At 37.8% G+C, this 15,871-nt stretch overlaps 1 protein-coding gene across 2 annotated transcripts in view; it reads left to right on the top strand.

The window, feature by feature from the left end:
* FERMT1 (fermitin family member 1) overlaps nt 1–15,871 on the top strand; it is a 57,662-nt gene that overhangs the window by 36,423 nt on the left and 5,368 nt on the right. For both annotated transcript variants that reach the window (XM_036748129.1, XM_036748130.1), the window contains 4 exons: nt 2,048–2,172; nt 5,063–5,169; nt 6,386–6,604; nt 10,358–10,482. In XM_036748129.1, the coding sequence (XP_036604024.1) occupies nt 2,048–2,172; nt 5,063–5,169; nt 6,386–6,604; nt 10,358–10,482 (576 nt within the window). The remainder of the gene's footprint in view (nt 1–2,047; nt 2,173–5,062; nt 5,170–6,385; nt 6,605–10,357; nt 10,483–15,871) is intronic.

The raw sequence follows: 15,871 nt of genomic DNA, 5'->3' as shown, positions 1-15,871 counted from the left end.
CTAACAACGTTTTGCGTTTTTGTCATCTTTGCAAATCCAGTAGCACCTTAGGAGTAAACCTCAGGGTTATTTTAATCTACATTATTCTTATTTTTAGTGACTTGAAGGATTTTTTTCATGAAATTGTTGATAGCTGTCTTTTATGAACTGTCTATCCATAATAATTATCTATTGAGAAATGGCTCTTGTTCTTACATACTTGTTTTCAATTTCGTATAATAACTTATATATCAGACCTTTATAGGAAAAGCTTAAAGAAAAACTTTCTAGATTCAAAACATTATTCCACCCTGTCAAGATCCTTTGGGTCTTGTAATCTATTGTTTTATTGATTCTTCCTAGCTTTGTGTTATCTGTACATTTGATTAGAAACCACTTTTGCCTTTATCTGATTCAATAATAAACATATTACACAACATAAGATCAGGCATAGATCCCTGGGACACTCCACTGGAGACTTCATCTCAAATTAACATTGAGCCATTCATGACTACTGGGATCCAGCCATTCCACAAGTACTAAATTCACATAATAATACAATCATATGTCCTATTTCTCTCCATATCTGTCACAAAAATAAGAGACTATCAGATGCCTCAATAAAAAAGTAGGCAAATGATATATCAGGATCACAGATTGAGAGCTTGAAGGGACAAATAGTATAAACCTTTAATTATGCAGTAGTTAACTGAGAGCCAGAATGGTTACAGGACTTGGACTAGCCTGAGGTCACACAGGTTCTAACTGGCAGAGCTAGGATTTTAGCTCAGGACCTCTGACTTCAAATACAGCCCACTTTCCACTGTACTATGTTGCCACCCTACAACATTCTTCTTATTTGCTAGAATAAATAAGATTAGGCCTTGACTGATTCATAACAAAGCTGTGTGAGTGTTTCATGATCACCACTGTGTCTTCTTCTAAATATTCATTAACTATCAGTTAAATATGTGTATATATGTACATATATACAGATAGATGTATATATGTGTATATATGTACATATATACAGATAGATGTATATATGTGCACATATGTATGTGTGTATATGTGTACGTGTGTGTGTGTGTGTGTGTGTGTGTGTGTGTGTGTATTCTAGAATTTTGGCAGGAGTGAAAAATCAAGGTCACTGGCCTATACTTGACAGATTCTATTGTCATAGATCTTTTGGAAAATTGGGACATTTACCCAGCTCCAGTACACAGAAGAACCTCTATGGCAACCTTCCTTTTGTCATTGTGTATAATTCATATTATCTTTCTCACATTTCTCCTTTCTATTGCTTCTTTTCCAGTTTTCTTTTACTTACCCATTTCTTTTCCCCTAGCTAGTAGCCCCCCGAGCATGGTGATTCTCAGGGGTCCAAGGGCTTCTGGCCCTTGCTTAATGACTTTTCACAACAAATATTTAAAATTTGAAATGTTCAAATCTTGGCTAGTGCTACTTTTAAAAAATTAATTATTAATTGAAAAATAATTTCATTTTAAGCTAAGGTAATTTCCATTGGTAACCAAAAAATTTTTGGTAGTTTCTCTTAAATGTGTCAAGTAGAAACTACTAGCAAACTCCCTCATTTTTGTGATGATCATCAATGTTTTGTACTGTTCACATGAATATTATTTTCTATGTAAGAAATGTTCTGGAAGTCACCAGGCTTATGTATTTTCATACAAAAACCTAATTTCATGTTTTTTATAAATAAATTAGTAGGCAACTGGATGTAATTGAAAAATAACATTCTCTAGAGTCTTCTGACTTGTACCCAAATGTCAGTTCCAGGTCTTGTACCAACTGCGTGTGTGACTGAGCAAGCCACTTAACCTCTCTAGCCCTCAGTTTCCTCATCCATAAAATGAGGGTGCTGAATTAAATGGCCTCATTCCATCTCTAAATTCTGCAGTCCTCAAATTTCAGAATGATTTAATATATTATAAGCTGTATGAAAGGAACACTAGAGGAGAGTAACTTTTTTTTTAGTATCTTACTCAAAATTAAATATGCATTTGTTTTTCTTGGAACTATTAAGCTATTATTCTTTCATTTTCAGGACCAAAAAACTAACATTAAAAACTTTCAAACAATATTGGTTTGTCTTTAAAGACACTTCAATAGCCTACTTTAAAAATAAGGACCTTGAACAAGGGGAACCAATTGAGAGAATGCATCTTAGAGGTAAGAATATTCAATGGCGAATTGAATTATCATGATTAACCTAACAGGTTAGAGGTAGAAGGGTCTTGGAAACTAGGAGATTTAGTCTATTGGTAAAATTATTTTACATGAGTGTGAGATGTATGTTCCATCCCATACCCCAAATATAATCTGCTTCAAGGTCTCCTTCCACATATAGAATAAGCCTTTATTATGATACTGTAACTCTTCAATCTAACATCCTGCTTATTAAAAAAAGCTCCCCATTAATCAGTATTTCCATACATATAGAGAAAAATAATTGATGTTCCTAACAATGATGCTAAGGTACTACAAGATCCAGAAGTGTCTTTTGACTAATTAAGGATTAAATTTAATTCAAAATGGTTTTAGCATTGTGTTTTTATTGCATTGCAGTCTGTTTGAAAACTGGTAATTCATGTATAGCATATATGATACCTTCGATTATTAATAAATATTAAATGAAGGAATAATAACTGGTAACTAAACTATTTCCTTTACTGGATGAAAGTAAACTGTGCTTGATTTATTTGTATATTTGTATTTATAACAGTGCATGTGATTTAAGGTCAACAATCTCAAACCAACAAATTAAATTGCTAATATATCTGAAGCAAATAGTGGGGTAATTAATAATTTTACTTTGTCAGTCAGTTACTAATAACTTCTGATTAAAAAAAATCTTTGAAAATGTGTTTTCTTTGCTCCATGTTTCAAGAGAAATACCTGAGGAAAGATCTAATATTTTATTTCAACAAATATTAAGTACTTCCTACAGGCCAAGTACTGTGCCTTAGATACTGGCAGTATAGAAACAGCTAAAATACAAACCTTTATCTTAAAAGGCTTATAACATAATGAGAGGACTTTTAAAGAGAAATAACTGATAACAAGGGAGTGAGAAAAATGCAAAGCTTTGACAAAATTTGACAAGAAATTTGAAGAGGAGAGTTGATATGCAAGTTATGAAGGGATCAGAGAAAGATTCAAGGAGTTGTCTCTTGATTTCATCTTGAAGGAAGGGAGGAATTTCAACAGACAACGAGGGGGAAATCCATTCTTGGCATGGGGAAACAGCATGAGCAAAGGGAAAGACAAAAATGGAGAACAGAGATTAGATTATACAGTTTGACCGAAGTCAGTAAGTCATGACATAAGAATAAACACTTAGGTTGGGGTAAGAAGTAGAGGACCAGTCTTTTGCCTCTTTTTGTGTCCCCAGTACTTAGTGCAGTGCCTGGCCCATAGTAGGTGCTTAATAAATGTTTATTGACTGACTGACATTGAAAGTCAGAATCAGGAGGTTTATATTTTACTGAGAAGGAAACAGAGAGCCAATGCAGGTTTTTTAATAAATAGGTGATGTGATCAGAACAGATTACCCTAGCGGAAGTATTAAGTACAGACTAGAAAGGAGTTAGACTGAAGATCGGCAGACCAGGTTGAAGGCTATTATAAAGTCTAGGTGAGTAGAAATAGGAACTTAAATTTAAGACAGCTACAGTGTGAATGGAGAGGTGCAAGATGCATCACAGGAGAATCTATGGGACTTGGCAACTGATTGGATTTGAGGGATAAGGGAAAGAAAACAGCTAAAGAAGAATTCAAGATTTTGGGCCTGGATAGCTAGAATGAGAAATAGAATGAGAATAGAATGAGAAAATGCAACCAATTTTAAGGGAATGGTATGAGTTGTATTTGAACATATTTTGAGGTATATTCAACAGAAAGATGTGGGATCAGAGCCACTGAGAATGGGGGAGAGCAGATATAAATTTGGAAGTAATCTGCATAAAAGTGTTACATGAAGACATAGGAGTGGATGAAGGTGAGAAAAAGGAGAGGGCTAAGGGCCCAAAAAAGACAGAAGAATGACCAGAAAAGTAAGACAGCCATGAGAGTATAGCATCATGGGAGCTGAGGAAGGAGAGAGTACCAAGAAAAAAGGCGGTCATCCACAATATACAGTACTACAGAATATCAAGGAAGATGAGGGCAATAAATCAGAGAGGGGTCATTATATTTAGAATTTATTAATGCTCTGGGAGAAATCTATTTCAACAGAATGGTAAGGGTAGAAGACAGGTTGGAAGGGGCTGAGAAGGAAGTAGAGATAGTAAGCATAGGCTTTTCTTTCTAGAAGTTTGGCAAGGAATGGGAAGGGGAAAAAAATATGTTAGATTGAGAAGCAGAATCAAGGAAAAGTTTTTCTTTGTTTTAATGAAAGAATACTGGATATGTTTATTGACAAAAAAAGAGTCCATAGAGAGAAAGAGAGACACCGAAGATTATCATAATGATGATAATTCACATTTCCAAATATTTTATGGATCACAAAGCATAAAAAACGAAGAGGGCCACCTTTCCCTCTGAAACTCAGTGGACGGAGGGGACCATGAGTAAGGACACAGGTCTAAAAGGAATTTGAGAGAAGTTCATGGATGCAATGGCCTCAGGTTTTTTTTTTAAGCAAAATAGGGGTTAAGTGGAGGTTACTTGCTAGGAGAGCAAGTTGGGGATTTAGGGAGAGAAAGTTGGATCTGCTGTGGTTGGGAATAGTAAATAATTGATGAATGAATGGATTAACGTACAGGAGGGTCCAGTTGACATTAAATAGCAGAAACTTGTAGTCAGCCTAGTCAGCATTTCATGATTTCTTCCTGATCAGCATCTTGGAAAAGGGCAGGTATGAAAGGAGTAAAAAGGTAGGATAATTTCCAGACCAAGAGATTGCAGTCATAGAGGATTTAGGAGATAAAGTAGATTTAGGTAATATCTAACGCATGACTAAGCTGATGAAAAATGTCATAATTAATAGTCCACACCCTTTTCTTACTGTGTAAAAGTGAATCCCCGGAAATCAGCTGCTTTCCCTGCCCTTTCTCTTTAGGCTGTGAAGTTGTACCCGATGTAAACGTATCAGGGAGAAAGTTTGGAATCAAGTTGCTAATCCCTGTCGCTGATGGTATGAATGAAGTGTATTTGAGGTGTGACAATGTGAGTAAAAAAAGGTGAAACTGAATGATTGCTTAGTTGTTTAACATAAGGACCAGTGGTCAGAGCAAATGAAGGATTTTTCTCACATATGTGCTGCTAATGTTTTGAGGGATTCATGGTTCAGGTCCCTCTGGCTTTTAACCACCATCTTTCTCATCCTTCTCTCCCATACCTTCAAAGCTTAGATCAGAGAGAAAATAGAGGTGTCTATACAGTGAGCAGTGGAAGAGTCCACCAGTGATTTCCTTTTCAGTGTCCCTGTGCCATTGGTTGCCTACCCCTACAGTAAGATCCAGGCAAGAGAAGAGTCAGTGGGTGGAACTGGAAGGTAGCAAATACCAAACAAACTAATTGGTTTTATTTATTTCTCCTAAAAAAGAGTGGGCAGGGGTAAGGAAAGGGAAGCAAACATGTAGACAAGTGGTACTGTCAAACACCTGATGTTTTTACTTATCTATCTATACTCAGTCATTGATTTATTTAAGTGCTGGTAATATCCTAGGTATGGTGCCAGATACTACACAGAACACCATAGAGCTACTTGCGCTCTAGCAACTTATCCTTTTAAAACTCTATATACACTACAGAGTTTTAGTTGGCAATTTAATGATTGGTAACTTAAAACAGGAAATTATAACTCAGTTTTTTGGAGTGGGGGAGGGAAATCACACCAGTAATTTTATTGGTACAGGGAGATCCGGATGAGGAAACTCCCTCTGCCAATATAGGTGAGTGCCTGCTCTACGACTTATATGCTTACAAAGTTGCCTGTGTCACTGAGAAGTTATGTGACTTCCTCCGTCACATAGCCATTAAGTGTCAGAGGTCTTGCGTACTCCAAGTCTGGCTCTGTAGCCACTCTTTTATAAAGATCTCTTAATACCAACTTTTTTTTTGAGACAGTCAGGGCTAAGTGACTTGCCCAGGGTCACACGGCTAGTGTCTGAGGCCGTATTTGAACTCAGGTCCTCCTGACTCCAGGGCCGGTGCTCTATCCGTGGTGCCACCTAGCTGCCCCCTATACCCTTCTTTTAACATTATCCTTTTATCGTGTCAGAGGTGTTGGTTTCCTACTATATAGTAGGAGGCAGAGTACAGGCAATACTAGCACGTGTTTATGATATACAGAAAGTATAGTCACTGGTGAGGACTTACTTTTCGGGGGAAAAAAATTGCTACGAAGTATTTTAGGTTCCTGTCATGTTTGTATTAACAGGAGAATCAGTATGCCAGATGGATGGCTGCCTGCATCTTAGCTTCAAAAGGCAAGACCATGGCAGATAGCTCCTATTGCCCTGAAGTAAACAACATTCTTTCATTTCTGAAGATGAAAAACAGAAATACAACATCACAGGCACCTTCTGATGAATGCATGGATATGAAACCAGAATGTTTTGTGTCACCTCGGTGTGCAAAGAAATACAAGTCCAAACAGGTAATTCTAACCTTGGCAGAGGTATATAACATTGTTGGCAGAGCCTAGGGCCCCTGGGTCTTCACCTCAGAAAACTTAGAATCTGATTCAAAAATTTAACATATGCTGTCCCTAAGTAAAATGGAAGGAAGTGAGGGAAACTCAACCTCAGACATTAGCCAAGGAGAGGGAGAGAGGAGTTTGGGGGCAGAATGAGGGCTGTATAGTTTTATCTTTTTCTCCTGACATCCTAAGGAATTCCCCCTCTGACATGCCCCTCCCTGGGACTTTCCTTTCCCACTTTCCATTCCAAGAAGACCAGCTTCTCTCCTGACCTCTTTCCTTAAGCAGTGACATTTTCCCCCAGGTAAGGGTGACTACTTTGCTGAAGCCTCTCTGGTGTAATAGAAAGGCATTGGACTTCAAACCCTGTAGGTTGGACTAAATGACCTCCAAGGCACCTTTCACCTCTTAGATTCTATCCTCTAAGCCACCAGAATAACTAATTCTGTCTCCCACTAAACTGAGTTTATCTTAATTACTTATTGTACCATTTATACATTTTGAATTATAGTTTGTTTGAAGGCCGCTTTTATACTCTTTATCCAGTTGTTTGCTCTAGACAGTGGATGGGGTAGTGAAGTAACTAGTTGTGGCTCTGATTATCAGTATGGCTTATACTAATTTTCAGATCAAGTCATGGATCCCAAAAGAAAAGAGGGGAAATAATTTGCAGTTACAAATTAAGGTGACTAATAACGAACACTTATTGAGCAACTGCTGCTCTAGGTGCCGTTTTAAACAGTGGAGATAAAAAGGATGTGTACCGATGATAGTAACAGCAGTGATAAGAGCCAGCGTCTGTGTGGTGATTTAAGGTTTGCAAAGCGCTTTATAAATATTATCTCATGTTATCTTCATAATAACCATAAGATGCAGGTGCTGTTATTGTCCCCATCTTACAGCTGAGAAAACCGAGGCAAACAGAGGTTAAGTGACTTACCCAGGGTCACACAACTAGACCGTATCCCAGGGAGAATTTGAACTCGGGTCTCCCTGACTTCAGATCCAGTTCTCTATCTGCTGTGCCACTCACCAACCTTGATGGCATGGATTTAAAATGCACCATTTAAACACACACACACACACACACACACACACACATATGTATATGTATATGTATATATACATATATATATACACACATACGTAGGAGTCTTACTTAATAAGATATCCTAAGCAAATGCCAAATAAAACATGGTATACAGGGAATAGGAATAACAAATTGACGGTGGCTAGGAGAATTGGAGCAAATATTCAGAGCAGAGCTTTGATTTTTATATGAAGTCATGTATAATGTCATCAGATATTAATTCTCTCCTCCTGAAATTATATTTTATTACTTTGTATTTACTTATCTTAGGATGTGTCAGATCCTCCCTCTTTTCCCCCATACCCTGTAGGATGTAAGCTTCTTGAGGACAGGGTCCATTTCGTTTTTGGCAGTGCATAGTACCTTATTTGCCTGGATCTGTGGAGTCTAGAGAACTGGTATCAAGAAACAAGGTCTGGTGCCTTCCGCAAAGCAGTCCAGGCAAATCCTATGACTCTGGAACACTGCTGTTTTCAGATTCAATTAAAAAAAAATAACTCAATATATTTGTTAAGTGCCTGCTATATAAAAGGCACTACACTAGGTACTCTCAGTACAAAGATAGGGCAGAGATCCCACTCTCAAGGACTTTACAATCCAAAATGGAAGAAAAAACAAATACGCAATTGACTGTGATTCAAGAGATAATGTGATAGATGCAAGGGAGAGACCCAAAGTGCCATGACAAATTTAAGGAAAGAGAGATCACTTTGAGATTTTAAGTAAAGAATTGTTAACCTGGACCCATGAACTTAATTGTTTTAGAAGTATTTTGATAACTTTATTTCAATGTAATCAGCTCTCTTTGCAGTCCTATGTATTTTATTTTATGCACTTAAAAACATTATTCTGAGAAGGAATAGACAGGCTGCTAAGGGGGAGTCCATGATGCCAAAAAGGTTATGAACCCCTGGAAGAAGAGGATGGAAAGAAATAAGATCCGGGAAGGCCTCATGGAAAACTGGTGCCTGAGTTGGACCTTGAATGAAGGGAGAGACATCAGTAAAAGAAGATGAGAGAAGAGTTCACTACAGGCAGTGTAGGCAGAATGAGCAAAGGCCCCTAATGGGAACAAAAGATTCGGGCTACTCCACCAACCTATAGACAAGTCCTTGACTATCTTCTAGGAGTAGTCCTATCCTGTTAAGAAATGACCCTTTCTTATCAATGATTTTATCTCTACTCTTGCCCCCATTTGACTTGAAGTCCACACAATCATTTCTTTCTGTTTCATTTGTTAACTTCTTTCCATTTCATTTCTATTGACTGCCGAATAAAGTCCGAACTCATCAGCCTAGTATTCCAAAGCCTAACCCCAGCACATCATGTTTATCTTATTTCATAACGCCCCCTGTCACGTTAAATATCTGTCAGTGAGTACTCCCCATTCTCCAAATTTATCCCCTCCTTTTCCATCTTCTTGCTTGCGCATGTGTGTCTAGAATGCTTTTCCTCAACTTCTCCAGTCCATCCCTCAGTCTTGTCCCATTGAAATCTTACTGTTCCCTCAAGGTCATATGCATATGCCCTATGCTAGTCATCTCATTGTGTATTATTGACTAGACCTCTCAACAAAATCTAACGTTTCAGTGAAAATTGTTTTACGTCATTAGTTTTTCCACAACAACCCTTATATTCTTAACATGAGGAAAATAACGGTGATGTTTGTATAGGAGTTTACAGTTTGCAAAAAACACTTGCACGTACATTTGGTCCTCAAAACAACCTTCTTGTAAAGTGAGATGGACAGATACTGTGATGGTTGTACGACAGAGAGGAAACTGTGATGCAGGTGGCTTACTTGGCAAAGGTCACGTAATTAGTAACTCAATCCAGCAAATACTTATTGAAGCACCTGCTGCATGCACAGTGTCGGAGATACAAAGACAAAGATGAAACAGTCCCTCAAAAATGAACGGCCTTCAAGGAAATTCTCTTCTAACCTTCATACTACATGAAATATTTTCAAGACTAGAAAAAAGAAGGCAAATTACAAAATCTTTTCTATACTTTCAATAGTTCAAAATCCTGTCAAATATTGTTCCAATTCCAAAGCATGAATGGCTGCTTCATAGGACTTCTCTGGCATCCAAGGTTCATTCCCTTGCTACAAATGGTAGATCACATCTAGTCTGGAAACTCCCAACTCCCAGAATCACATCCCTACCCAGCTACCAAGCTGCATACTTGGGACTAGAATGTGAGGATTCTAACTCCTCGGTCCAAGGCTTTTTCCGTTATGCCACACTAACACCTAGGACTTTCAGGATGCAGAAGAGAGTGTGGCTAAATAAATGGTTTGACAAATGGCAGTTCCATCTGAGCAGATCAGTAGCTATGTAAAAGAAAGTGAGAGTGATAGACTATGAAAACCCATAGTGAGACATCATCAGGACCTACCCATATGATCAATAGATAATATCTAATAATACTTGTGTTAGCTGATAACTTCCAGTATGGACTGTGGTTTCAATGTCTTACAATAATAAAGAATGGACAAGTTGTTTTAGGATCATTCCTGGGAGCCTTGTGATCTTTGAAGAGTGTCCTGGAACTAATGATGATAATGACAGCTGTTAATTAGTCTTCCAGTATTGTCAGACCATTCTTATTGTTCCTAGTTGGCAGCTCGAATTCTGGAAGCCCACCAGAACGTGGCACAGATGTCTCTAGTTGAAACTAAGCTCCGTTTTATTCAAGCATGGCAGTCCTTACCAGAATTTGGGCTCACGTACTACATTGTCAGGTAATAACATTGTTTATTTTCTTTCTTCTTTAAATACTTTGATTTTAAATGACGTATTGGGAATTTGGTTCATTTTCCATTGGGATAAATTTCTAATCTGCGCTTTCACTAAGAGTTGAAACTTCTTTGGCAGTTCGCAGAACTCTTCTGTGTGATAAAAATAATGCACCCAAAGTATCAGAACCCTGAAATTCAGTTAAAAGTTAGAAATGGTCTAATTTTTCTTAAAGAAGCCTGATACCTAGAAGATAACCTTCAATGAAGGAAGGAGAGTCCAGTCCCTTAGTTTTCTAAAAGCGAATGGTAGCTCCTCATTATGTTTGAACCAGTACTTGTGGAATTGAATTTGATCCTCACAACATGGCAGAGAAGACACTGTGCAGTAGGCAGGACATCATCATTTCATGGTATGACTTCACACAGTATTCTAGGTACTTTATTTTCATTGTAGCCATGTGAAGTATCAGTAAAAATTACCTTTTAAAATATACTTTTTACCATACAGTGGTGTCTTTCACTGGCAGAAACATTTCAGTGTACAAGAAGCAACAAATGAGAATTGTGAATGCTCTTGTGTGTAATTTACTTTTTAAGAAATATTGTCATTCACTCATTTCAGTCATGTCTGACTCTTCATGACCCCATTTGGGATTTTCTTGGCAAAGATACTGGAGTAGTTTGCCATTTCCTTCTCCAGCTCATTTTACAGATGAGGAAACTGAGGCAAACAGGGTTAAGTGACTTGCCCAGGGTCACACAGCTTTAGTAAGTGTCTGAAACCAGATTTGAATTCAGGAAGATGAGTCTTCCTGACTTTAGGCTCTGCACTCTATCAACTGCGCCACCTAGCTGCCCTAAAAAAAATTGCAAAAATCACTCCTAGTGTCTCCCTGTGTACTACTTTTCTCTGCCTTTAAAAATGTTTTATTGATGCTTTTTTGGCATATTCGTTATTATCCATGAATCCACCTTCTCCAAAAAAAAGTCCTCCCTTCTAACAAATTATACACACACACACACACACACACACACACACACAGAGTCAAGTGGTCACAATATGACTCTTTTTTTCAACCAGACAGAGCAGAAGAATGCTTATTGTCCTTGGCCTTAGAAGTGAGCTTTGGAGCCAAAAGGGATTATGTAACTATAGAATAACAGAATTGAGGAATTGTAGGGGGGCCCAGGAAACAAGTAGCCAGAGTTTCTTAACCTAGGGTTGGTGAAATTGTTTTGTTTTTTTTCTAAAAAATATTTTGATAATCATGTTTCAGTATAATTGTTTTCCCTTCTGTATTTTATTTTATGCATTTAAAAGCATTATCCTGAGAAGGGGTCCATAGGCTTCACCAGACTGCCAAAGAGGTCTGATACAACAAAAGTAAAGAATCTCTAATCTGGTCCAAACCATGCCCATAAGGCACTCCCACAGTTATAGTTATATGTTTTGTAATATATAAGTTATGTGAAGTTTACACACTTACATAAATTTTAAGTTATATAAAGCAAAAATTATTTCCAGCCTCTGCCTTCAAGGAGGAAGGAATCACAAGCTTCCAAGGAAGCACATTCCACTGTTGGACAACTTTAATTGTTAGGAAGTTTTTCCTGACCTTGTCTAGATTTGTCTCTTTGCAGTTTCTACCTTATGCTCTTGGTTCTGGCCTTTGAGGCCAAAGAGAGCAAGCACAATCCGTCTTCCACATGACAGCCCTTCAGATATTTTGAAAATAAGTTATAATCTGCTCTTCCTCAGTCTTCTCTTTTAAAAACTAAATGGTCCCAGTTCCTTTCATTGAGCGTCATATTATGTGGACTCCAAACTCTTCCCCACCCTAGTTGGTTCCCATGGTCACTCTCTACCTTATCCTTGTCCTTCCTAAACTGACATCTTGAATTGAACAGAATACCCCAGATGAGGTCTGATGAAGAACAGTGGGATGATCACCTCCTTGTTTCTTGAAGCAGTGCCTCTCTGCATAGCTCAAGGTTTTATTAGGTTTTGGTTTGTTTGTTTGTAGTTAGCTGTATCACACTGCCAAGTCACATTGAGATAGCAGTCCACTAAAATACCTAGTTCTTGTTGTTATTTTAAAATAAATTGCTGTGTAATGATACCTTCCATTCTATATTTGAATCCAAATGTAAAACTTTATAACTATTTAATTTCATTTTATTGGATTCAGTCCAATCTGTCAAAATCTTTTTGGATTATGACTTTGTCATCCCATATGTTAGCTATCCAGATTTTTATCATCTGCAAGCCATTTATGCCATTATTCAACTAATCAGTAAAAATCTTAAATAGCACAGACCCAAGTACAGATCTCTGGGGTACTACTGGAAACCTGCTTTGTTGACATTCAGCCATTAACATCTCCTCTTTGAGTCTGGTTGTCCACCAATGTCTGAATCTATCAAATTATATAATCATATATTCCATATTTTTTCATCTCCACAAGAATGGCATATAGAACTTTGTGAAATGTTTTCTAAAATAGAGATAAATTATATCTATTGCATTCCCCTCATCTACCATTTTAATAACCCTGTCACAGAACGAAAGGAGGCTAATCTGGCATGAATTGTTCTCGATGAAGCCCCACTAGCTCCTTGTAATCACAGCTTCCCTTTCTAGCTGTTCATAAACCATATATATCTTTAATGATCTCGTCTCAGATTTTATAAGGAATTGAATTTAAGTTTAGTGGGCTATATTTGGCAGACTTTGTTCCCTTCCCTATTTTGAAAATAAGGACAATACTTGCTCTTCTCAAATCTAGTGGCACCTCTCCCATTTTCCGCCATCTTTCAGTTCTTCCCAACAGTGGCTCAACAGTTACATCTGCCAGCTCTTTCCGAAACCAAGGATGTATATAGTTCATTTGGGCCAGGGGACTTGAATTCATTGAGAGCTCTCTTACTAACTCATTACTTATCTTGGTTATCAACTCTCTGTTAACCATTGTTGTTCTTTTGAATGCAGAAATCTTTCTCCTTGGCAGAGATAAGAAAAGCAAATGGAAGTTGAGCAGTGCTGCCTTCTCTCTGCAGCCAGTTATTACCATCCAATCCACCTGCCGGAAGTACTTTCCTATCTTTGATCCTCCCTTTTCTCAAAAGAAAATGTTTTCAGCTTCTCACAGCTTCAACATACTCTGAGCTTCCCATATTCACCCTCTGTTATCTGAGCCTGCTTCTCTTTTCTGTACTTTTCCCTATTTTAAAACTAAGTTGTTTGGTGCGATCCCTCCAGATCCACATTGGTCTCTTTGGCCAAATCCTACTTTTTCCTCCTCACTGGAATTGTTTTCTTTTATGACTCCAGAATTTCATTTTTGAAAATCCTATCTATCTTGGGCTGATTTCCCCTGTATAATTTTGTCAATTTGAAACCATTCTTCCTCTGAACCCTTTGAGATCTGCTTTCCCAAAGGCTAGGTTGAATATCAGATCATGCCCCAGATGTCCTCTCTTCAGTCACAAATTCTTAACTCTTAAGAGGTAATCTTAGCTTTCCCCACCCCCAATCTCCTTGATTTTACATCACTTTCACCCTGCCTCCAAATGTGTCCACCCCTCTTATCTAAGAGATGAGAAAAATGCAACTCGGAGTTATTTGGCCAAGATCACATAGAACCTTTTCTTAAACTTTTTCCGCTGGAGACTGCCTTTCCTCAGCCTTTGTTGACGTTGCATGGCCCAAGGGCATGAGCAGTGCAAAGTACTATGCTTTGTGTTCAGAAACAAAGCTGCAATGAAGTTGCACGAAGCAACTAGGCCAAGCACTACCAGAAACACCTGATTCATTATGTGTTTGATTTTTAGTTAATTTTTGGTCTTTGCACGCTCAGAAGCCTTCTGCTGTTGTCAAATTTTTCACAACGCACAGTTTAAGAAACGCTGGTAGATAATAGCATAAATGAGATTAAAACAGAACTTAAATATCAACTCCCAGTTTACCATTCTTCACATTTCACTAATATCATCTCCCTAAGGTTTTTTTGGAAAAAAAAAAAAAAGGCAGCTAGATCCTGTAGAAATGCCTAACTTTATGAAATAGGTTATGTTTCTGAAAAGGTATGTGCTAATAGAACCTTTTGAAAGCCAAATCATATATTTAAAGAAATCCTATGATTACTGCTGTAAACAGGTAGTTCCCCTATCATTTATCTTGTCATGTAGTGGGAAAAGCACTAGATTGGAATTGAGGAGAAACTAGGTTCTAGTACTGGCCAGTCTACCTCTTTAGGACTGAGTTGCCTCTCATATAAAATGAGGAGGTTTAGCTAGCTTACCATTAATGTTCATTTGGGGTCCAAAAGTGTATTATTCAACAATAAATCTGGCTGTTCAAGTCCTGGCTTTGCATAAAGCATAATCTCCATATGTTTATGGCTTTTCTCAAAAGCTTGACTTCATCCTTTGCCTTATATTTAACAACTCCCCGCTAGGAGGGATAGCTGGAGAGGATCTGTGCCTATCTTATTCCCTGAAAAGACCTATTTAAAGTTTATTTCTTATCTTCTTTTTCCTTGCCCCCAAATTACAGTTGGAAAAGAAAGAAATAGCCCATTCTTAACTCATCCCAGTAACGTAACAGTGAGCCTGTTCTCTTACTCTGCTGTGTGCCTTTAGAGTTAATCCCCCTGAGGCAGTTATCCTACTAGCCCAAGGAAAATATCCCATGACTTTATGTTCCTCCAGGTAGTCCCTTCTTCTTGAACTGTTTCCACTCTTCTTGCCTTTGCCTCCCCTACCCATTCACTACCTTTCTCCCACCACACATGGTCTGCTACTGTTTGGGGGATTAATGTGCCCTGATTTGGTGATTAATGTAATGTAATAATGTACCCTGACAGACTCTTAAGTGCAGTGGTTTTATGATTATCAAACTTTTCAAAATATGTGAACCAGGAGCATTCACCGTGTTTACACACAATAGTATTCAGACACAAGAAAGCCCTGCAGCCACTGAGCTAAAGATTCTGTACTCCACCCTGTATAGTTTTCCATTTTGCCAACAAAAGGAAAGTGGAAGCAAAGGAAAGTGAGACTGTACGTATCCTAGAAATGTACACATACAAAAATGTGAGACTGAAGAAATATGACATATGGCATAAGAAAAAGAGTTAAGTTACACTGCATTTAATATTATTTTTACTTGAATTTCCACTGCCCTTCTTTCCTCTGATAGGAATTTTTTGGGGGGTCGTAGTATTTGACATCTGTTCTTGTGTGCCATCAAGGAATAGATTTGTTATTCAGTGTCATTTTTTCTCATATATTTTATACAACAATAAAAAGGTATACTTCACTAAGACTTGTTGATGAACTGTCTCAGGCTTTTGTAATCCCGGTGGAATGGTTTAGAATTGTGTGTAGCTCA

This window comes from Trichosurus vulpecula, chromosome 3 (assembly GCF_011100635.1).
Source record: "Trichosurus vulpecula isolate mTriVul1 chromosome 3, mTriVul1.pri, whole genome shotgun sequence".
NCBI lineage: Eukaryota > Metazoa > Chordata > Mammalia > Diprotodontia > Phalangeridae > Trichosurus > Trichosurus vulpecula.
The sequence above is the reverse complement of the archived record's forward strand: the minus strand, read 5'-3'. Positions and strand labels throughout refer to the sequence as shown.